General features: G+C 42.7%; 1 protein-coding gene across 2 annotated transcripts in view; it reads right to left on the bottom strand.

Annotated features, from left to right (window-relative positions):
* LRRC2 (leucine rich repeat containing 2) overlaps positions 1-24535 on the bottom strand; it is a 96015-nt gene that overhangs the window by 68986 nt on the left and 2494 nt on the right. For both annotated transcript variants that reach the window (XM_059723496.1, XM_014608647.3), the window contains exon 2: positions 14823-15033. In XM_059723496.1, the coding sequence (XP_059579479.1) occupies positions 14823-15033 (211 nt within the window). The remainder of the gene's footprint in view (positions 1-14822; positions 15034-24535) is intronic.

The raw sequence follows: 24535 nt of genomic DNA, 5'->3' as shown, positions 1-24535 counted from the left end.
TCTGCAGCTAAGTTATACATCTTAACCTAGAGAAGAATATTGAAACAGAGAAATTGAAATGCTGGGCATGTTGCTAGAGTTTGCTTGTTCTGGGTTTTTCTCCTTTTTATCTCCTTTTGGTAAGGAATGACAAGGTTGTTTTAATTCCATGATTTTATATACATAGAAATCTGTATGTAATTCTTCCTCCTCCTGCTCCCTGCCTTTTCTTTTTGATAAGGATTGTTTCGGGTTTTTTTGCTTCATTTTCCCCACTAGGTGTATGTTACATTGTGATCCATCTTATATATTTGTCAGTTTATGGCAGTTAAAAGAAAATAAAATGTCTGAATTGCCTCAGGGCTGGTAATGAGAAATCTTTCCAGCTTCCTATGGAGGGGGTTCCCCCCTCCTCCAACATTATGTGATGTACATTTTTCTGTTGCAAAAATAAATCTTAATGGTTCAAACTAGTACTTCTTTTTCTTCAGCTCTTTCTTGATTTTTTTTTTCCCCACACTTTATGAGATACATTGAGACTTAACTTCAAGTGATGGAGCAACACACAGATGTACCAGACCAAGAGATGCTCTGAAAAAGGAACTGTGACTTTAGGAACAAGCATTTGGGTGCCCCAGTGTTTAGGCAGCGTTAGAGTGATGGTGTGGCCATGATGGTCCAGGAACTATGCGAGAGGCAAGGATTTCTTAAGATAACATCTTGTATAGGACTATCTGCATAGTTGGGATGGAGTTAGATGAGCTTCCGAAAGCAAGACCTGCTTCTTCAGGCCTGAGGAGTAAAAACCAGCACAGCATTGTAAAAACCAGTCGGAAACGGGGGAAAGAAATTTCCCAGGGCAGCAGACAAATAGTTAACAGAAGAAAAGCTGATTTCTGGGAGATCAAGGTCTATCAAGAGGGAGATGGGTTATTCTCATCTTTCATACATGGGAAGAATTCAGAAATCAGTTAGGGTATAATATGCCATAAAGACCATAGCAGTGTTAAGTCCTTGGTTCTTAGTGCCACACCATCTTATACATTTTTGTTCCCAAGTTTGCCTTTTAAAGGTATTTGTTAGATTTTCACTGAACATGAGGATCATGAGATCAGAGAGGAAGTGGTGTCTCTGTCCTAATGGTGTCCCTCTGTCCTTTATATTTTTTTATTTTCTGTGAGTTCATTCTGGTATGTAGTCATTGTTTATTTTCACCCACATAGTTATGACAATGGCATTCACTGCACTGGATCAGATATAGCACATTTTGAGAGACGCATGTATAGGCTTTATGGATTCTGTGGGATGGTTGTTTGGCGTGTTGATTGCTGATCTCCAGCAGTGGAGATGTGTTGAGAGGTGAAGCATTTCTTGCTGAGGCAAGGCTGTGTTCCACTTGACGTCTGTTGGATACTTTGCTTCTGATGAGGAGTTGGGCAAGGTTAGGGGGTTGCTTGAAAGCCAGAAGCAGAGAGGCTAGGAATATTTCTCTCAAGCTCTGATCTTTGTCAGGTATAGGCTGTACTTGTTTATTAATTCTTCTGATCAGTTCCAGGGTGGGGCAGTAGGTGACCACCAAGATCGTGTGATCACAGTGGGGTTTCTTTTTGTATTGTAGCAGGGTATTTGGATGACATATGGTTTATTTTCCTACTGGAGTGTCTTTGTTGTATAAAAACAGACAAGGTTATTTGGGTAAATCCAATATCTTTTATTAGCCCAACTCAAATAGTTAGAAAAATTCTTCTTAGCAAGCTTTTGGGCACAAACACCCTTTCATAGATTTCATAGACGTTAGGGCTGGAAGGGACCTCGGAAGATCATCGAGTCCAGCCCCCTGCCCAAAGGGCAGGAAGTCAGCTGGGGTCATAGGATCCCAGCAAGATAAGCATCCAGTTTGCTCTTGAAGGTGTTCAATGTAGGCGCTTGAACCACCTCCGGTGGCAGGCTGTTCCAGACCTTGGGGGCTCGGACAGTAAAGAAATTCTTCCTTATGTCCAGCTTGAAGCGGTCTTGTAGTAGTTTATGACCATTCGACCTAGTCGTCATCCCTTGGGGCACTCTGGTGAACAAACGTTCCCCCAGATACTGGTGGTCACCCCTGATAAACTTATAGGTGGCCATCAGATCACCCCTGAGCCTGCGCTTTTCCAGGCTAAAGAGCCCCAGGGCTCTCAGCCTGTCATCGTAGGGTCTGCTTCCCTGACCTCTGATCATGCGCATGGCTCTTCTCTGGACTCTCTCATCCGGCTGAGGAAGCATCTGCAGATTGTCGGTGCTTTTCCTGAATGGGGTGGTAAAGCAACCAGCCAGAGGCCAGTAGTATGCAAGAAAGTCAGTTAAAATATAAATTGAGGTGGTCAGTAGGTGAGAGACAGGTGGCGGGGGAGGAGGAATTGGCTGTAGTCACAGGATGAGACACAGGAGGGTAGTGGGGAAGGGAATAAGAATAGCTGGTAAAAAGTGGAAGTCAGATGTTAGGCAGGTTATAAAGTGTCATAAATCCAGTGTCTATATTTAGTCCATGATTTTTTGTATCCAGTAGATTGATGAAGTGAAGTTCATAGGCTCGTCTGTGGAAGATTTCCGGCTGCCCATGGTTTGGAGGAAGTGACAGTTGTTGAAAATGAAATTGTTGTGGGTGGGGATGAAGAGGATGATATGTGCAATATGTTGGTGCAAACCAGAGCGTACTCCAGGGTTCTTGTAGATATTTCAGGCAGGCAGCTGTGCCTTCATGATATCAGTCTGTACCTTAACATCTGACGACTTCCATGACTGCAAGTATGGCCTTCTTGGGGAAGTGGCTGATGTTCTTGATTTCATTGAAAGAGTCTGTGGCATCTCATAGAAACCTTGCTCTTTGACTGACAAGTTGTTTCAGAATAGTTTCCATGTATCTCAAAACCACTTGTCAGTGCGGGTATCACAGTTGAATATGATGAGTCTGCCAGGGTTACCCTGTGTATGGATCTTTGGGAGCATATTGAAAGTTCCTGGGGTGGGAGAATGGGGAACAAGTGGAAGTAGTTTTTTCCTGAAGCTCATGTGGGAAGGATTTAATGATATTTTCCAGTTCCAAAGCAAATTCTAGTGTGGGATCCTCCCTAAATTCTTTATAGCATTTGGTCTCAGAGACTCATCTGTTGGCTTCATTAATGTATTCTTGATGGTTGATGAGGACTATAACTCCACTTCGCCCACTGGTTTGATTACAATTTTGTTTTTGAATCTTAGGAACTGTATAGCTTTCCTCTCTGAGGGAGGGAGGTCATTGTGGTTCTGGGAACAAAAATTCATAAACTGGCATGACAGTCCTTAACTAAGGACTTAACCAAGGACTGATATTGGTTGCATGGCACATTATAACCTACCTGATTCCTGAACTCTTCCCACACATGACAGATGAGAATTATCCTCCTCCTTTTTGATAGGCCTTGATCCAGGGAGCCACATAGAGAGTTTTAATGAGTTGTTTTGAGCCGGGGCAGCACCCCATCCCCTTCCTGCTGCTGCCACAAATACTCACCAAAACTTCCTTTGTCGGATGGGGCCATAGAGGATGGAGAGCAGTGTTCAGGAGTGAGACAGGTGGGCGAAGCTGGGATCACAAGGTTGCCTCTGCCCCGGGGTGGGTTGCCTGGTTGCTAGGTCCCAGAAGCTGGCCAGGAGCGAGGGGAAGGAGATGGGAGGAGAAGGCAGGAGGGCACATGCAGAGTTTGCCCAGGCCTGCTGGCCCAGTCCTGGCCAGCACGCCCAGCTTACTGGCAGGGCTGATCCTGCTGCAACCATACAGGTACTGGTTAAGCTCCCCTCGCCTCCAGCAATGGCTCCACCTTATGCTCCTGCTGTGCCACTGCAGTCCAGGAGGGAGCTTCAGCTGGCCAGCTTCTGTCCCAGTGTGCCAGTCTCCAGCTCCAACTCCCAGCTGCCTTCCACCCGCTCTGCCTGCCCAGTGCAGCCACACTGGTAAGCTGTGCATGCAAGCCAGGGCCAGACCAGCAGGCGCATGCAGGAACTCAGTGCAGGCTGCCCCAGGCGGGGCTTGGCCCCATGCGGAGCACCACGGGGGCAGCTTTGGACTGGATCCAATCAATTGGTGGGCACCTCGGTGGGCTGGATCCAATCAGTTGGTGGGCAATCCATGCTGTAGGCCATATTTAGCCCACTCCTGGTTAGGGTAATAAGCAAAGGTTGGGAAAATTAGATTTAAATCCTTTCTTCCCCTAGCTTTGTTTTTTTCATAATGTTTTTCATTTCTTTCTACCTTGTACATATTCTCTTAATATTTGTGATTCCAGATTGACCAAAGTGAACACTGAGGGTGAAATCTTAAACTGGGACAAATCAATGGCAAAACTCCTATAGATTTTACAGGGGGTAGGATTTTCACCCTAAATGAAAAGATTAATCAGGCAAGATCTTTTTCCTTATTACATGTTATACTCTCTCACACACACAGTTCAAACCACCGGTCTCCTTCATAACTAATGATAAATGAGGTTTAGATACGTAATAAACTTAAGTATCAATTCCATTGTCTGGGATCAATCAGCAAGGCTTAGAACATTTTAACTTATCTGTCCTTATGGACTAAGGGTTGTTTTATTAGCCCTAGGATATTTTTGCGTACCTTAATGCTATGATGTGGCCAAATTCAAATGTGATTTCAACATAATTGGACCCACTTTTACCATGTCTGAATTTGCCCGCCCCCCATTAATTGTCTAGACTTCTATTTTTCCCCTACCTAGACTTCCTATATTTTACCAAGTGTTAATATTTACCAGACAAACAAGCTAATATTGTGTGACAGTATGCTATTTTTCAGCATTTTTCCTTTTTCAATGCATTTGTCTGTGCTGCTAAAACTTAAATTGATGTGATATTTCACTTGGTTTACAAACTAGTTAGTGATGGATACTGAAATTTACACAGGCTTTCTTTGCTTTACTCTCCGATTCCCTGGTGTTCTTTTGTAATCTTCAGTCAGCACACTGAAGCTGGCAGGCTGCTGATAAATTACTCCGTGAAGACTGGCACTTGGAAAATAACCAGTCTTTGCCTTAAATGGCAAAACAATATCGCAAACTCTGATTTTTTTTTTGTGGGGGAGTGGCAAAAAAGCAATAAATACCCAAATCCACTCACCGTTAATTTTAGTACCTCTAATTAGAGAAGGATCCACTTACTAGATATGAGCTTGTATAAGCACTCTGAATCCAAACACAACTTTTTTGAGAAACCTTTCTGATTGATCCCATTAAACCGAAACCCTAAATCTAAACATTCCCCTTAACCTTGAGAAAGTTTGAAACTTGCTCCAAACTTTGAGTCAGACCCCATCTAACCAAGTCAGACATTTCACAATCTCAGGCATACTCTAGGGATAAAAAATGATGATGTAAGAATGGTGTGGGTTTTATCTGTTCACCATGGTGATTTCATTTAAAGAAATGTATCCTGTTGTGACAGATAACTCATTGTCACTAGCAAGTGGGAATAATAAATGGAAGTACCCTCTCTCTGAGCCAAAGTGACAATGAGCAAACAAATGTAGAGAAATAATTGCAACAAATTATTTATTCTGGTAAGTTCATCTCTTTCTTCTGTTCAAATGGGAGAAGGTCAACATTTTCTCATGAACAATACTTGGACAGTAGCTCATTTGCAAATTGCCAGCAATTTGTAGGGCACAGTTGACATTGAAGCTGCTTTTACTGGGCATGTACTATAGAAACATAAGTCCACAATCTCAGTTGGTGTAAAGCAGCATAGACAGGATCTCTTTCTGTTCCTTTTCTAGAAGAGCATAACTAATTTCCATTGTTAATATTGACAGTCACAAATTCAAAATTTACTTTTCTTCAATATTTTTTTAATTCATTTAAAAGTTGCTGATTCCACTAACCTTCTTGGCAATAAAATCCTTTATTAGTTATTCACAGAAAGCAAACAGTCACAGGGCATGAACAGAGTCAAAGAAGTCATTAAAATATTCACATGAATATTCATAGCATTACTTTTGACTGTCTTCATCCTGTTCTAGTAGAAAGTGTTACCTCTGAAGAATTTACTAAATTCAAATTGTATGTTTATGGTAAGTTTCAAAAGAATCTCACCCGAGTGTTTTGTCAACTGACTGACATTCTCTGCAAGGCAACTGATACAAGCATGTGTTTTAATAGTCTAAATGACCTATGCAACTCTCTTTCATCAGGCTTCACTTGAGAGCTTTTTTTAAAAGGAAGAGAAGGCATTTTTTTCAAGTCTGCAGACTGAGCCCAAGTTTGAGCTTGTGAGTAGCATGGTAAAAGCAGTACATCATTCTACTGTTGATAAATTGCAAGAGTTTCACATACATCTTTCTACCTAGTCCAGACCCTCTAGTGTACAAGTGGCTTTTGTTCTGTTCTTGTAATAAAAAAAAAGCTTGTTGAGCTTGGCTTGTAGAGAAACATCATATTAAATGGGACTAACTATGCATATACAGCCTCCTTGCTTAACGTCATAATTACATTCTTGAAAAATGTGACTTAAAGCGAAACAACGTTAAGCGAATCCAAGTACGTCACAGTAGTTACTGGCAGGTGGCAGCCAAACAATGTTATAACCAAACATTGCACGAGTTTAAACAAGTATTTGCTGTAATAGATCAGTGACATAATAAGAAAACAGCATTAACCAGGACAACGTTAAGTAAGGAGTACCTGCATGCTATTTTTTAAAAATCCTTTTTCCATAGTGTTTTTTCTCCACCTGTGAGATAAAAGCACTCTGTTATAAGGAGATTATTAGTCAATCTGCTTTTTGGTCTCTGCTCAAAGCTTCTCCATGGGGAGGAAATTCAGATAGCCAGTGCCTCTGTTAGACTTGCACAGGGGTAAGCAGTTGGTATACACAAGACAGAGGAACCAGATCCTGTTCTACTAGGAATAAATGAATTGCAAAATTCTACCCTAAGAGAAAAAGGCAAGTGTTCAGCACTCAGAGAGAGAACAAGCAAGCTGGCAAGCTAATTATGTAAGGGTTGCTCTTCTTTTAATAGAGCAAGACAGAGTGTAAGTTATCCCAACTTAAAGGGCCTAATGCTGATCTTACGTACAGTGATGTAATATAGTAATAATTGCATTGAGATGATGGAGTTACACCATTATAAAACTACTGCAAGTTCTGATTCAGGTTCAAACCACATGCTTCAAATACACCTAGCCTTAAAGAGATCTAGACTAGCCTTTGTAGAAAATACTGCTGGTTTACAAGGTACATTATATCTACATACATAGGAATACATTTGCTCAAAGCTCATATATGACATGTAAAACAGATACAGTGTAAAATTCTATTCTTCTCTCTTAAGCTTGCATGGTCTACTCAGTTAAAGTATTTCTCAGTGCTTTATCTTAACCACCTCTTAGACATGATAGAAATAATTACTTTACAATTAGGAAATACAGTAATAATCTATTTGAGGAGACTAAACATATTCAATACTAATGACAACTATGTGTCTGAGGCAAATTAAATGAGAACAGGTCTTGACGGAAGGGAACACTATCTGATTAGGAATTCATGCCATGTTATGACTACCCCTACTACAACAGGATTTCAGAAGCAGATATGAGACTATTTTCCAAAAGTTAGCATCAAGCTGCTTTTAAATTATTATTTTTGTCAGGGTTATTCCAAAATAAAATTAAGCATTTATAAGATAAGTTTTTCAATTTATGTTACTGTTAATTAGTCAGCTACTAGACATCATGGAAGTGATGGGCCAGACCCCAGTGGTGAGCAAAATACAGCCCGCAGGCTAGATCTGGCCTGCCAACTGATTGAACCTGGCCTGTGGGGGGTGCCCACCTATTGATTGGATCCAGCCCATGTCTGCCCCCACAGCACTCTGCATGGGGCCAAGCCTCACCAAGGGCAGCATGCAACAAGCTCCTGCCTGTGCCTATTAACCCCGCCCTGCTCAGTGCATACAACTTACTGGTGGAGCTGCTCCCAGTGTGGCTGCTACTTGGTCCCCCTTGCCTCCAGCAGCTGCTCCTCATCCCTAAAGGCAGCTGGGAGCTGGAGCCACCTGGCTGAAACTCCCGAGTGTCTTTCACCGACTTGGCCACCTGTGCTGGGCAGGCAGAGTGGGTAGAAGGCAGCTAGGAGCTGGAGTCAAAGCTCTGTGCACTGGGGCTGAAACTTGCTCCTGGCCTAGAGGAGTGCAGCTGGAACAGGAACTGCCACTGGAGGTGAGGGAACCTCAGCAGCACACCGGGAGCAGCCCCATCAGTAAGTTGTCTGCACTGGCTAGGGCCAGGCTGGTGGGGGCGGGCTGGAGTGCAGCACAGCACAGCCTGCTCCAGGCAGGGCTTGGGACCCATGCAGGGTACTGTGAAGATAGCCTTGGACCGCACCACCTGGGCATGCTGTGCTGTGTGCACCCCCTGACCCTTCCTCCCTCTCCTCACCCCGGCCAGCTCCAAGGACCTAGCACCCAGGCAGGGCTCCCCCCTCCCCCCCCAAACACACACACGTGTTCCCCCCACCCCACAGAGCAGGGGCTGCTCTGCAACCCTGCCCCATGATCATGGCCCCACCCACCCATCTCGCTCCCAAACACCAGTCTCTACCTGCCACAGCCCCAACCAACATAGGGAGTCTTGGTGAGTTGTTGCAGTGGTGGTGGGGCAGGCGGGGTACAGACCCGTTCCACTACAACTCATCAAAACTTCCTATGTGGCTCCCAGGCCCAAATTATTGCCCATCCCTGGAGCAGACTGCTATGTTCACAGAAAGCACAGCCTAGGACTACAAGGCAAAGGTATGCTTAATACCATTCTTTATTTCTAAAATCTACTCCGGCCACTGGTGGGTACCTGGTATAAATGATAGTAGGCCCAGAGGCTGTTTTAAGTTATGGTGGCTTCCCATAACCACCAACAGGCCACCCTGTCAACTTTTATCACTTCCAATGAACTCCTCCTATCCCCAGCATGATGCTATGCTGAGGCCCAAAAGGAAAGATGGTGAATAGCCACCTATGCTGAACCTTCAGCTTCCCTATATTGGGATTATTCACACTAGCAGTATCAATATCAGGTTGTATTTATACTGTGGAGGCTGCTGCCACTTTAACTAAAGGAGCAGTACTAGGCCAGCTGAGTCCCCTGGAGTGGATTCACACCTAGGGAACCACCTCCTCCATTATCTTCTATTTTGATCCTTTAGTTCAGCTGAGAACTGCCTCCAGGAAGTACCACCTTATGATGTCTGTTCAATGAAAGCTCTTCAGCTATGGAACTCCCTCCCCCCTGAGGTCTATTAAATCCTGGGCCTGGACATTTTTCAGAAGCGATGTAAGACCTTTTCATTCAAGCACGCTTTTAGCAGGCAGGGCTAACTTTTGGGGTACAGTTTGTGGAGGCTGTTTTCTTTTTACACTATCTTATTTTAATATTTAAATTTGTTTTTATTGGTTTTGTGTTGTAAACCACCCTGGGCCTTTTTGGGGAGGGCATTATATAAATCAAACGAATAAGAAGAAGAGTGCTCTGCTGTGAGAGCTACACAAGCTCACCCAAGTGACAGAAGCTGTGCCAGCAGAAGCCATAGTAGGATAATAGCAAGCTATAGCAATTAGCAGAACTACATTAACTAGAAGATGCAATCTTTCCACACCAGACAACTCTGGTGTCTGAACCTTTAATGTAGAGAAGGGCTAAGCCAGTTTTGCAGCAACCATAGAAAGATATAGCAGAACTCAGAATTGGTTCTCATTTTCAAGACTTTGCCAACCAGACATATAGAGTTAACTGCCTGTAGGCTGAGAGGATGCATTACTGCCTCAGTAATGAGAAAAAAGAGAAAAACAATAGGAATACTTATCAGCTCAAGCAAGCAAGGCAAGGTATTCACCATCCAGTCACTAAATGGCCACTTCAGTGCTGCACTGCCTGCCCTTGCCAACAGTAAAGGGACAGCTATCAGAAAGACATACTAAAAAGATTCCTATAAGAGTGCACAGGTAACCTTAGATCTGGTGTTTTCTAACTTTCAAGTGCTTACTATGGCAATCTCCCTATTCCTTTAATACATTTCAGTTTCAATGATGTATAAGACTAAGAAGCAGTTATTCATCAACTCCTTGTTGTGCACAGTGACATCCTATGGACATATCTGTAAGCAGTGCCACAGCAAGGGGGGGGCGAGGAGTGGGGCAACTTCCCTGGGTGCCAAAGCGAAGGGGTGCCAACAGGCACTGCCCAGCCAGGGCAGGTTGTGGGACAAAACTACGAGCAGCTTGTCTGAGAGGGGCATGGCGATGGGGGGAGGGCAGTTCCCACCGCTGCATGCGCTCCGGCACAAGCATGGGGTGGTGCCCCCCAGATCTATGCACCAAACTTCCTTGACACAGTATTGTCTGTGAGGCTCACCACATATGTAAACAGATACTTTCACATGCAAACTGACAGCATGCAGATAAATCTTTTTTTTTTTTTGCATTTCCAAGTACATAATCTATAAAAATGAATGCATGTTTACATCTGGGCACTACTTTGGAGAGAGGGCATAAGTACAGTGAGTTTTGACAATGTAGCCCTATAAATTATTCTAGATCCTGACTGCTGTATCAGGATTTGAAAGGAGCAGATGAGATGTAAGGATATAGAGTGAGCTGGTATAATCTTTATGATCACCGCTGTCTATCTTTAAATATATATATTTTAGTAAAATAACAGAAAATTAACTCTTTCCTAGAGGACATGAGCATTGCTGAGCAGATCTTCAATTCACAATTTTAAAATAAGTTTTCTCCATCAGTGTCCCAATTCCCTTAAATACTTGTGGGTATTTTTGGAGACAAAGAGCATGGATCACAGATTAATTTACAATAAAGTAAGCAAACAATTATTCTTAGTTTATGTCAAAGTTATCCCTCCAAGTACATGTTAATGAATTCTGTGATTAAACTTCAAATAATTCCTTTGACATAGGTAAATATAATTTAACAATCTACAGATAGGCAACAAGGCACAGACAGATTAAGCGGCTAACCCCAACATCACGTACCAAGTCAATGTCTAAAGTAGAAAAAAAACCAAATGCTTGATTCCTAGATCCTTTTTCAAAAGATTGATCAACACAAATACAAATACCACTATACAGATATTATTCTAAAATTGATGGTTCCCCTGGGTTTCATCTTTTTGGGGTGGGGTGACATGTAGGGGGTACACACGAGTGCACATGCACCCCCTGTGCGTGGCGGTGCACCCCTTGCAAAAAAGTGTTGGTCGCCACCCCGCCGCCAGTCCATGATCTCCACTGGCTGCTGCCGGCACTGCTGGCAGTGCCTGTGGGTGATCGCCAGCCCATGGTCAGCGCTCGCCACCCCCCTACCACCAACAATGCTGGTGCCTGTGGGAGCTCACCGCTGCAACTCCCGCCACCATAGCCGTGCCCCTCCAGCTGCCGGGGGCATGCACCATTCATGTTTTGGGGTGTCAGACTGGAACAATGCTGAAGCAAAGATGAGGAAGGATGTGTGAGACATTCTGCATTTTTGCTTCTTTTGTAAAGCTATATTAATGAAAAGGTACAGAAAAACTGACTTTATGGACATTACAAGTAAACAGAGATGTTTTAATTTTTCAACTTTCTATTCTATTGTATACTAAATACATGGGGGATTCTTTTGTTTTGTTTTTTGGTTTTGGGGTTGTTTATTTTCAAAACACCATCCAGTGTCTTACTGGTCTCCTCTCATTTCTAAGTTTTATAACTGTATAACAGGCTGCACCAAGCTCTCCCCAGTGTGGGGCTGGGCCAGGCTGTGCTTGGGGTGGGCAATAGCAGCACTGGGAGGGCACTATGGGACACTATGGCTTCAGCCACCCCAAAATTTGCCACAGCTCCCCTCCCAGCACCACCACCACCCACCCTGAGCACAGCCCGACCCAGCCCCCTGCTGGGAAGAGCTCAGCGCTACCCCAGCCCCAGCCAACACCAGCAACCTGCCCAAACCCCACATGTAGGTCCAGGGGTGCATTGTCCCCATGCCCTCCCAGAGTGTGCACAGCAGCGGAAGCTGCCCCCACCAATGGCCCCCTGACTAGCTGCTCATGGCTCCATCTCGTGCGCGTCCCAGCTGTGCAGTGCCTGCCCCTGCCCCAGCCCCACTCCCTCCCTCCCTCACCGCAGGGGCCTCAATCTGCCCCCCCACACACATGCCCCTTCCCCCACAGATTTACCAGCTGGACCTAGCTGCTCTCCATACTGCTGAGCTGTACTCTTGGCTGCCTATGTGCTGTGCTGTGGCTGCACACATGCATGGGACATTTATCAGTGACATTATTGGCCACCTCAGCCAAAAAAGCCGATTGCCAATACTGTTAATTTTTCTTATGTCGGTGCCAACCTGATATGGGGTCAACGAATCGGTGTACCTCCAGTGTCAATGAATAAAGACCAAAACATTTGAAATAACCTCCATGAAATATTTTGGCCATTTTTTAAAACAGCTCTACCATGCAACAACAACAACAACAAGGAATTGAAACTCCTTTATATTTGTGGATTGGATTTAATAAGAATCTGCTGATCGGATTTTTAAATAATCCTGTATCACCATGTAGGTCTCTGCTACTTAATGTTAAGATGCCTCAGCAGAATATCAAGTATTGTTATCATGGCCCTTAATCTTGACATAACAGTTATACAACAACATGCTTTGCCTAAAAATCTTTTCATTGTCTATAAGCAATTTAAGAGCATTCCAAATGTTTTTCATAAGAGTTGTCAGTGATCAAGATTAATTTTCTTATGCCTGCTTTATGTACTTACAAGCATCTGATCGATTTAATAACATACACCTCAAAATAACTGTTTTTTTCTATTAGCCCTTGGCAGGAGAAATGGTTTCTCTCTCAATCTAAGGAGCTTGATAAACTACTGTTTTCTGAATTTAAACACATACATACAGAATTACCACTGGTTGTGAAAGTAGGACACACTACATCATACCAGTTTCAGATCTCAAAATTGGCAGTGCATAAGAAGTTTGGAAACTGATACCCATACCTCTCTTGCAAAGAACACTGTCACTTCAGTGATGGGCATTAGTAGAGGAAGTGGACTCTGGACTAGAGATGACTGGGAATGTGACACACTGTTTTGAAAAATTCTACCAAAGTTATTTTAATTCTGAATCAGATCAAATATATTTTTTGGAAATGTCCTATTAAATGAAAATTTGTTTTGATGGAACTTTTTTACTTTCACTCTGTTATTTACAAACGACGCATCTCATTTCCAAAAGTCATTCTGAAATTAAATATCCTTTTTTTTTTTTTTTTACTTTTGCCTTAAAATATTTCATCTCACTTTGTTGTAAAAGAAGTTTAATCAAATTCAACATGTTCTCAAAACAAAAATAACTTGAAATATTTTTCAAGAAAAAATTCAGACCAGCTCTGTTTCACATCTTACTTCTAAACTGGTATCTCACAGAAAGCCGTGTCAGGTATTGTTTCCACCAGGCCACTACTGGTTAGTAGTGCTACTGATTTTGTTTTAAGCAAACAGAACAAAGTATCTACACTCCTAAGCCAAACAAGCAGATTTCTGGGTATGAAAAGACATCAACAAGCTAACAAAGGTGTTGTTATCATCTCTTAATCTAAGGACAATCAATAAGGGCCTCTCTACACATGCAGGTAAAGGCCCAATAGGGTCTAATGCATGATCCACACAATTGCACCACCTACCATGCCACATGTGCACGGCAGGAGGTGCAATTACAGGACAGTGCACCTTATCACTGGTGCATGGGGAGCCCAGGATCACAATCTTGGATCCCCCCTGCACTGCTTCCTGCTGCTGCAAGCCCCACAAGTAATGGGCTCACAGTGGGGTGGGGGGCAGCATGGGGAATGCTGCCCCCACTACAAGCCCTACAGCTGACATAGGCTTGCTGGGTGCGGGGCTCATAGCAAGGGCTGCAGGAGAACATTGCTGCTGGTGCTGTGATCCTCACACCTCATGAAGCTTGGAGTGGGGAAAGTATTGCCCCTGCTGTGAGCCTTGTGAGGTGTGGGGCTGACAGCGGCAGCAGCCTTCTCCTTGCTGCCTCCTACTGCAAGCCTCGCAGCCAATGACACTGCTCTCGCTGCAAGTCCTGCAGCCAATGAGGCTTGGAGGGGGGTGGGGCAGTGTTTTGCCCGCTGCAAGGCCTGCAGCTAATGAGGCTCACAACAGGGACAGTGCTGGGAACACTGCCACCACTGCAAGCCTTGTCAGCTGCTGGGCTATCAGCAGGTGGTGCACCCCTGTGGTTGGGAGCTGATGAGGCTCCCAGCCACAAGGGGAGCACTTGGCCACTCTGTGCAATTAATGGCATGATTAGAACATGCTACAAACTTATTACACATTTGTTGTGGAATAACTTTGTAGCGTATTGCTTGTTTTATCACCGCACTCATTGATCGAATGTGTAGGTGAGTCACAACTTAAAGTATGATGAACTGGTTAATCATCATGCCTTAAGTGTTATGCATAGAGAGGGGCTGAGATACTGATGTGGGCACTGGGGGAACACTCTCTTACAGTATTACAGTTGTTTATAACTGTGGTTTTCAGAGGTGTACGTTATACACATTAGTACAGAATTGAAAATGAATACATTTTAAAATTAAAATTATAATGATTTATTTCTAGAAAGAAAAAAATGAATGCTATTGTCAAGACTAACACAGCTGAAAACTATTCACAATAGGCTAGATCATCAGGGTTTGTAGTGCTATGCTTATCAGCCAAACACTGCAGAAAGATGATCAGACTAAACTTACCGTCCAGTGCTCACCAGAAATTTGAAAAATATATTTGCTTCTTTCCTTGTCTGATGCATCTGACAAAGCACGCTTCTTACGGAGCTGAGAGTTCTTTTCCATTTTATCCAAAATCTCCATACTGGTATCTACAAACCCATTCTTTAAGTATTTGGATTGTGGAATTCCTTTCTTTCTGCATTCTAGCATGAAGTTCCATTCTTCCTTTATCCTGAAATGGTACAAAGAAAAAGTTCCTGTGAATCTATTAAAATAAGAGAATACAAAAGCTTGAAGTCCTTGCTGCTATTCTTATATACTTACTGGATGAATCTTAAAATGTATGCTTATGGGCCATATTAAAAGTGTCTGACCTGAGAATCGTGCTTGAGTTTGTAAGGCTAAATGGTAACATTAAGCAGGATCTTTTATGCACATGACAATACAGTCAGGCCCAGGAAATATGCACATGAAGTTCCTGATCCTATACACATAGGAAATAATCTGAACAGACTCTTACTTAACAAATTACAAATGTATGAATATAATGAACACCTTAAATGTCCTGGAAAATATGTCCAAGTTTTGCAACTGCAGATATATATATTTTACTGACTGTGGGAATAGTTGGAATTGTATCATATTCTTCTGGACTTTTTTTATTCAAGTGAAGAGATTGGGTTCATCAAAAAGACAGAAGGGGTGTCTTTTGAAATTGTTAATTTCAATTTGAATATTAATTTCGACACAGCTATATGAGAAAGTTGAGTATCACGTTTAAAAGTTATTTCAAGTTATAGTGATGCAATTTCCTATATAGGTAAGCCAGCTATCACTTGCAGAACAAGGAGCAAACAATGTGAAACTGAGAGTTAGGGAAAAGAGGTCACAAAGGCTGTACTAAGAAAATCTAGGAAATACCACTTTAATACACTGTAAGAAAAATAGACTCTAGACACCTACATGTTGTTTCTAATTTTTTTTCTAGCAGTGAGTGAAGCTAATTAACTGTAAAAGCCTTTTTTTTGTTTTGTTGTGCAAGAGGTGGGTGGGAGTTGAAGTGTGCAGAGTAAAGTAAAATAAATCCCAGAAGGGAAAAAAAAAGGGAAAGAACAAGAAAAATAAGATCTGAACCATTAAAAGGAGAGAGACTTTCTGAAATCCTAGATTTAGATCCTGGCTTTAGATGCTACTGCTATGTTTGTGCCTCATACCACCATAGAAATCCTTCATTCTCTACCACAGAAATAAAAACTTCATTAGACTACTCTTCCTGCTTTACTCAGCTGTCCAAGGAAGTGGTCAACTGCTTCACTTTTAGCTGGTGAAATTCCAGAAATGGGACTAAATCCCATATACAAAGATTAGGACCATCATTCCTAGCTCAGGAGCAGGCCACAAGGTCTTGGCCCTATACCTCCCTGCTAGTCCTTACTCCCAGCTCAGGTATAGTTCCAAGACTATGCAGTAAAAACCTGAGAAGTAGAAGATTTAGATCTAACTCCTTACACTGCGATGAGAAGGAAAGTATTAATGAAACAGGAATTATTGTTTTCCATCACTTTTACTGATAAAATGTGCAAAATACAAATCCAGAGGGACAACAGTAGATTGTTAGATAAGTAAAATGAAATTTAAATAAAGAAAATCCAAACCACTGTTAATGTAATCACTGAAAAAAAAATCAGCAAACTGGTTCCTGAACTCAGAAGAACAGTAAATATGATGGTCACACATTTAGTGAGAAAATCAGCATGAATATAAGAACAAAGAAAAAAACTGACACAGAATGTTAATGCCAGTTTATGAGATTTTGCTCTTTTGAGTTACTAAAAATGATCTCATATTCACCAGATTAAGGACCTCACTCAGATATATTTCATATGGCTGGAGAGTAAATAAATATAGGGGCAACAAACATGTCTGATTTTGTACAATATGTATCAGAATAAAGACATGATATATTCCAAGGGCTGATTTCCTAATCACTTGCAACCATTGCTTCTATCCTGAGGGGTGTATCGCAAATGAATCAATATGAGCCTTCCTGGCCTAGAAAAATGACATATAAATCAGTGGTTGGTTAGTTTATTCAGCATGCTCTTCTAATCTTATGCCAAGGGGGAAAAGCTCAGGGACCTTTGGTAGATAAACTGGTATACATCATTAAGTGTAGGGATCGATTGGCAATTTGTATGCTACAGGTGAGATCAGACCAAGGGGATCTTTCCAAGTAGGTTCATCATTCAACTTTAACTAGTCAATTTTAAAGCGTAGAATTGCCACTATTTCTTAAAGAATGTTTAGGAAAATGGACTAAAAAATAGTATCCTTGTGATCAGTAGATCCAACTTTTTCTCTGGTTACCATCCTCATATAAAAATGATTCTGTATTATGACATCTCTTATAAAATGCTATTGTGTGCATCTTTAGAAAAGAAAAGAAGCCTCTATATGAATGGGAAAATGATGCAGGAAAATCTTTATTTCCTTATTTTAAAAGCCTGTTTGGCACATCCAATCCTCTCTAAAACTGTTAACAATTCCCTGAAGCATGGATAACCTCTATGTGTAGCACATGGCAGACCAAGGGAGGGATACGCAGCACAGCAGCAGAGAGGACAGGAAAGCAAAAGCAGAGCAAGCAGATTGGCCAGGGAGCACAAGGCAGAAAGGAGAAAGCAGAGCAGCAGATCCAGCAAGGGTAGGGTATTGGAGTAGTGCTTAGGGAGGGTACAGGGTCAAAAGGTTGCCGCCATTGTTCTAAAGTAAAAGAGTTTCCAGTCTGAAAATTCTGTATTCCTTTAAAGGCCCTTGAAATTTCAGGACCACAATTTCATCAAGGACAGGACAGCTAAGTGGGTCACAGGATGACGAACCTGAAATTCCTAATATTAATTTATATCAACTAATTATTATCCTGAAGCAAGATATTTATTTTTTTCTGCAATCCCTAACTGAATGTTTTAAATTTGTTTTAAAGAAATAACTGTCATTTTAATGGGTCTAAAGAACCAGCCTGGTCATTCTTAAGGCTGTTACAGTTGCACATAGAGCATGAAAAGGGGAATATTTCTTTTGAGCAAGGAAGTTGTCCAGGAGTGATCAAACACTTAAACATGTGCTAATCTTCAAGCTGGTAAGGACTTTGCTTGACTTCAATGAAGGGAGACTTTGTATTTAAGTACCCTGATGAAGCAGGCTTTAAAAGGTATATGCAGACTACTACAGCAAGCAGGGTTGGATTAACACTTTAGTGGGCCCTAGGCAAACAAACTCGTGGACCCCTACTTAATATTGTATATTTATATTACTTTTTTTTCACTCAATAATTATAACATGTAAAATAAGCACAGCTGGGTTCCTTCCTCATTTAGGGCTCTAGGCATGTGCCTAATTTGCCTATGCATTAATCCAGCCCTGACAGCAAGTGTTATTTCTGTTACCCTGCTATAACCTCACTGGGCACATCCAGATGAGCCCGCACATGCCTCTTGTGGCATCTCAAACAGAGACACCGCAAGAGGCACACTGGGAACAAAAAAATGTTCCCTGTACTGCATATTTGCAGTGCCAACTCTAAATTTGATGCCTGGAAATCCAGGTATCAGAAAATAACCCATAGAAAAAAAGCAGGACAGGTGGGTCCCCCTGAGGTAAACCAATGGTGGGTCCTCCAGAGACGCTCTGGTATCTGGCCAGAGCATCTCTACCATGCTTCAGTTGCCCCAGCACACACCCTTTGCACGCAGGGCAAACAGAAGTGCAACAAGGCAGTGGCAGGACCCCACCCTGGGTGCTGTCCAAGGCAAGCAGGGACGGGGGTTGGAGGGTGGATTCTGGGGGGGGGGAGGGGGTGGTGTGGATGTAGAGCATGTGGGGGGGTGTGGGTAGTGCTGGAGGGGAGTGGCAGGGGATTTGTGGGGGTGGTGTGGGGGGATGTCGGGATTGTGGAGGGGGCCACCACACCCGTCCTCCACCCCCCACTCCCTGCAGCACCCCCACACCCCACCCCCACATCCCCTCTTTCAAACCCCACACTACCCCCACACCCACCCACAAACCCCAAACCCCACACCTTCAAACCCCACACCACCCACCCACACACCCCCCTCTGGCAAACCTCACACCATCCCCACACTCCACACCACCCCATACCTCTTCCCACCCCCCTCCTGCAAACTTCACATCCCCACATCACACACCCAGTGTGCCCAGCTACCAGACAGGATGAGGCCTGCTGGAAGGATCGTTGGCTGCAAGGGCAGCTGTCCCCACATCCTGGTTTGTGAAGGGGTCAGGGGGAGCTCTAATTTTTCTATGATAAGAAAGCCAACAGCAAACATCAAAGCATACAGATATTTAGAATTTACTTTATTGTGATTATAGAGACACTGGTAGGGTTCCAAATTGCTTTAAAATTGTAAATATAGCAATAAAACATTGACCAACTGATATCTCTTGCTCTCTCTCATGCTCTCTCTCTCTCGTGGTCTTTTGTTTTAATTGTGCAAGAATATGGATTTTGGAGTATTTTAAAGAGTGAATTTGGGACTTTTTAATCAGAGAATTTGTAGTTTTTAAATAGGTAACACGAGGATTCCTGATAGTGAGGCAAGTGGCAAGACCCAGGCAAAATAGCCTGCTCAGGGCTGGCATCTCGGACCCAGCTGGAGGGTAAATGAGGTAGCTGAACTTCTGGCTATTTGGGGCCAGGAAGACATGCTTTGACTGTTCAAAGCAGGCCACCACACTGAGAACATCTTCCAGGTGACTGCTGCCCAGATGGCAGGACAGGGGCACACATGGCAGCAGTGCCGCACAAACGGCAACTGTGCAGCCATGACCCACTGGCAGCCTTCCCAGAGGCACAGACACCTCTTCTGTGCCCATGTGGTCCCTGTCTGGGTCTGGGAGGTACGCAGCCTTGGGGCCACATGCTGTCACAGGTGGCAGCAGGTCATATCCAGGCAGCAGCCCCCACTGCCAGACTGCTGCAGTGGGTAAAGGGTGCAGGGAACTCTCAAGGTTGCTTCAGCAGTCCAGCTGGCACAAGGGGCTAGTGTCCCCAGATACCAATTGGCCAGGCCCCAGAAGCTCCTGTCTATTTGTATCTTCCCAGTTAACATGGACCCCCAGAAGCTCCTAAGAAGCTCTTGCCAGGGCAGCTTTTTATACTGCTGGGGCCAGCACAGAAACAGCACAGATTCTGAATATTTAAATGTTATGGTTCTAGTTATTTCTGATTTTATTTTCAGTAAAAAACTGAGCCTTCCCCAAACATGTTCATTATTCTGATGTCCTTATAGGGAGGAAAGGTTAAACATATAATATTTAAATAAAATATTTTATTTTCCTTATTCAGACGTAAAGGTTTGTTATAGCTGCCTTTTTAGATTCTCTAGTCATGTCAGTTCTTAATTGAATTTATTTTTCAGCAATTCTTTATATAAGCTTCATTCTATTTTATACTTTAAAGCAATGAAGAATAATCTACTTTAAAGAAGACTGTGACTAATTACTTCCTCAGAGTCTATAAGAAATTCAGAATTATTACTGACAGGATACTACTGGTTTTCTCCAAAAGTTTCAACAGCTAATATTTCCCCAGCATTATATGAATCCAGCTAATTGGATGGATAGGGAGTCTTTAAGGAGAAAACAAGTGTTTTAGGCAGAGGTGTCTTTCATTAGATCATACTCTTTTCTCAGAATCAGTACTGAAAAAATAACCCAGCATGTACTTGTGAGGATTTCATTTCTTGGATGAGGTTTAGAACTGGAACCCTGACCACTTTGGGTTATTAAAAGATCACAAAGGTAAATCTGTTGATCTTGGCTAAATTCCAGTTTAAAGATGGCTTACTAACAAGTTTCCTCTCCTAGTTTAAATTAGAATAGTTATTTCATCTTCTTTTCCCATGGCTCTCCTTTCTTGTGCAGATTTGCAGCTGAGGAACAGTTGTCACCTTGGAGCCCCCAGCTGCATGCATTTGTGCAAATTACATGCTGCATAAGATCCATCAATCCAAATGCACAACCTGTTTTGGCAGTAGGCAGTATTGCATTGCAGCAGTTTTCCAAGTATCCATAGCATTCTACATGGTTGAACATTAGTTTGATGGTTTGGGCAGTCTTAACTTTTAAGCACTTAAAAGTGAGCAAATGCCAATGAGAATTTTTTTAATGGGATAGCACATTGTTCATCCAACAGGTAGAGCCTGCTAGAATCTTTTGGGATAAGAGATATCAAGCTGTAAACTTTCCCTCTCATCCCCACCAAAGATAGCAGACAGGTAGAGAGCAGGGTTGTGTGAAGCTTCTGTCACTGATTTGATTCGGCGGAGATTTGGCCTGATTCGGTGGCCAAATTTCCAAATCTGAATGGAATCAGGAGACCGTTTAATCTCTCCGAATCAAATCGGAACCCTCTGATTCGGACATAGACACACCTTTAAATGTTTTTTCTACATACCTCAAAGTGCCAGGCAACTCATGAATGCTGCGATGCTGATGGATAGAGTGTCCCACAGGAGCGTGGGGGTGGGGGGGCACTGTGCTCAGTGGTGAACCTGGAAGTGGACCGGATATACTTCCAGTCCACTTCCGGGTCTACCAGGGAGCACTCTGGGCCCCACCCCCCACACACTCCCCGGCTTGGCAATCGGCCACAGGGGGACACTGGGTGCCCCCCCAGACCTTGGAGTCACCAGTTGCCTAGCCGGTGGCAGGGGGGAGGGGGGGGCCTGCACACTCCCCAGTGGGCATGGAAGTGAACCGGACGTTCTTCTGGTCCATTTCCAGGTCTGCTGCCAACCACGCTGGGGAGCCCCCCGTGCTCCTGTGGGACACTCCATCTGCCCCAACATCGCAGCATTCACAAGCCACCTGCTACCTTGAGGTATGTAGAAAAAACATTTTTAAAAGCTGTGTCTATGTCCAAATCACCAAATCTTTCTGAATCAACTCAGAGCAATTAAAGGGTCTCCTAATTTGATTCAGAGATTCGGCAAACAAATTAGGCCAAATCTCCTCCAAATTGAATCAGGGACCAAAGCTTCACACAGCCCTAGTGATTATCTCTTTATTTAAACATCAGCACAGCATTAACCCAAGCCCATTCCCTCTGGGATATATTAGCTGTGACTCTAGTCTCTAGAATGTTTATAGTCTTCCACATCCATGCTGTAAACATAGAATACTTACTTCCCTCTAACTTGCAATTTAAAACAAATTTGAAAATGTAGTGTTCTCTCATCTGATGGGATGAGGAATCGTGAATACAAAAAAAACGCTTAACTTTTTAAAAAAGTTATGGTGAAACTGGGGACAAAATATGAAGCTACCTACTGGTTTAAGTGCTCCAGGATTCAGGTATTCAAAAGTTTTTCTTACGTAATGCCACCCATCTTCATTTCTAGAGCCACTTCACATAGATCTTTCTGCCCAAGTACAAAAAAATACTATCATATAATCTTGAAGTGCCTTGGCAAACATATGGAGTCTTGCTAAGGATACTGAAAGTAATTTTCTTTCCATTCCTTGAATTCTCTCCCTAAAGCAAAGAATTTTCATAAAATAAAGCTTTGCTACAATTGAGGCTCTCTCACCACAGTGAAACAAGTAGTCTATCCAAACCAAACAAGTTCAAAATCTATATTTGAGTTAGTCACATTAAATAAAACAACAAATCTTTCCTTTCACTGAGGGTGTAATAACTATCCCACTTGCTTGTTCCCTTCCTTCCTTTTATACTCAGCACCTCATGTCCTTTGTTTGTGAAGCACAGCTACATGGGAACATAACCATTCTGTTGCTATAGAGCTACAGGTCTGAAGCCTGAACTGAAAACCACTGAGGATGACTTGAACCTGAGGTGAATGGGTTTCCCACTTTAACTATCATATTTTTACATGTATAACTTCAGAGAGGCACAGAGTTAATTCTGCCCAAATGAGTCCAGTGACCAAAACTCAGATAGCTTGGGGAAGGTTTCCTCTTAGTACAATCTGAAATTTCAAGGGAGTACAACTGTAGAAATATCTTATTTATAACACGGTAAGAATATTGCTGAATCTTCACGTTATTATTTTTTTGTCTCTACCCAAACAAAACTCCCTTGACCTCACTGTGAGCTTTTTGCAAGTGAGGATCACATTATTTAGCTGCATATTAGCACTTTAACTCCCAGTGAGACTTACGAGGAGTTGGTCTTGAGACCATTTATGAGCTGTAGCTTGCTCGGGAAAACAGAGAGGGCAGTTGGAAAAGCAATTCAAGTTGTCTGCCCCACCAGAAGCCTTAATAATATATAAATCATTAAACAGTACCATTATAAATGAAAAGACTATGATATAATCCAGTCCATCCCCCTGCCAAAATAGGTTGTTCCCTTAAAAGTACTTTTTTTCTAGAGCTTTGTCCAGCCTAATGTTAAACACCCTGAATTATAGGAATTTCACCACTTTCCCAGTAATACAGTTGTTCAAGTCTCTCACATCTTTTCCCTCATTCAACATGAGGTCTATGATTATGCATAAGTAGGGTGGCCATATTTCTTGAATCTTAAAACAGAACAGGACCCCTCATCCCCAGTGCTCAGTCTCCAGCCTCATCAGCTCTTTCTGAGCTCCAGTTTAAGCAAAGTGTGCCAGTGAAGTGGCCAGTTTATAAAATGAATGTTTTTGCCCTGCACTGGACTGCCAGGAATGGGAAATATGGGGCCTAGAGGGAAGAGAGCAAGCAAAAGGAAACATGGCTCAGCGAAGTGGATGCTACTTTGGAGGACACAGGGTCCTTGGTTCCATCTCTCTCCCCAGTTGAGCAGAAATTATCCCATTCTTGTTCATCTATTTTATCTAATTAACGTTAAATGCAAGATGCAGAAAAGCCACCCAGAACAAGGGCCAGAACTCCTCCACCTCTTAGTTTCCCCCTCACTGTTGTTCTCTAAAGTATGTGCCCAGGCAATTCTATTCTCCCCAGAGCCTATGAGCACAACAGTGTATCTTTCTGAGTCTGTTCAGAAGTGAGGTACATAACAAACACCACTATGCAAGTGCAAACAGAATCCAAACTGTGCGTAAGCACCAAGAATAGTACTTATATCACTCTGTAAGTGCCACTTAGGTGCCAAAAAGTGAAATAGGATTTAGCCCTAAATTTTTAATCCATTCAAAAAGGTGGTGGCTTACATTAGGCATTTAGGCATCTGAGTTAAAAAGTCTTTAGCTATACTTGAAGGTTCTTCGGAAAGGTGCAAAATAATTTCCAGCCTCTGAAGGCATCACAACAAATGAAAGAAATCACTTCCAATCTGACCCTTCCAAGCCAAAGGCCCAGTGACTGCTACAGACATGCTACAAGGACATTGACTCATGTGAAGTGGCCTTAGGAAAGTCAAATGCAGGTCGCTGATTGATTGCAATAAGCAGTGAAATTTAAAAGCTGAATTTGGCCATACAAAAAATACATATATCTAGCAATAGTGTGATGTCCTTGCTCGGTTGCACAGGAATTAAGTATGCAAGAAACCCAGCAAATTATGCTTCCTAGCATAGTAAAAGCAATGGAATCTGGTGCAGTATCATGGGACAAAATATTATATGCAACTTGTAGGCTAAAAGAAAAAATAAAACCTATATGAATGTAGGAAGTGCACTTGTCAATTATTACAGAAGACAATGGAAAACACCTAATGGTACAGAAAAGAGGGAAAAGGGATAAGAAATCTC

The sequence above is a fragment of the Alligator mississippiensis genome, chromosome 3 (assembly GCF_030867095.1).
Source record: "Alligator mississippiensis isolate rAllMis1 chromosome 3, rAllMis1, whole genome shotgun sequence".
NCBI lineage: Eukaryota > Metazoa > Chordata > Crocodylia > Alligatoridae > Alligator > Alligator mississippiensis.
Note: the sequence above shows the minus strand (reverse complement) of the source record. Positions and strands in the feature narration are given on the sequence as shown.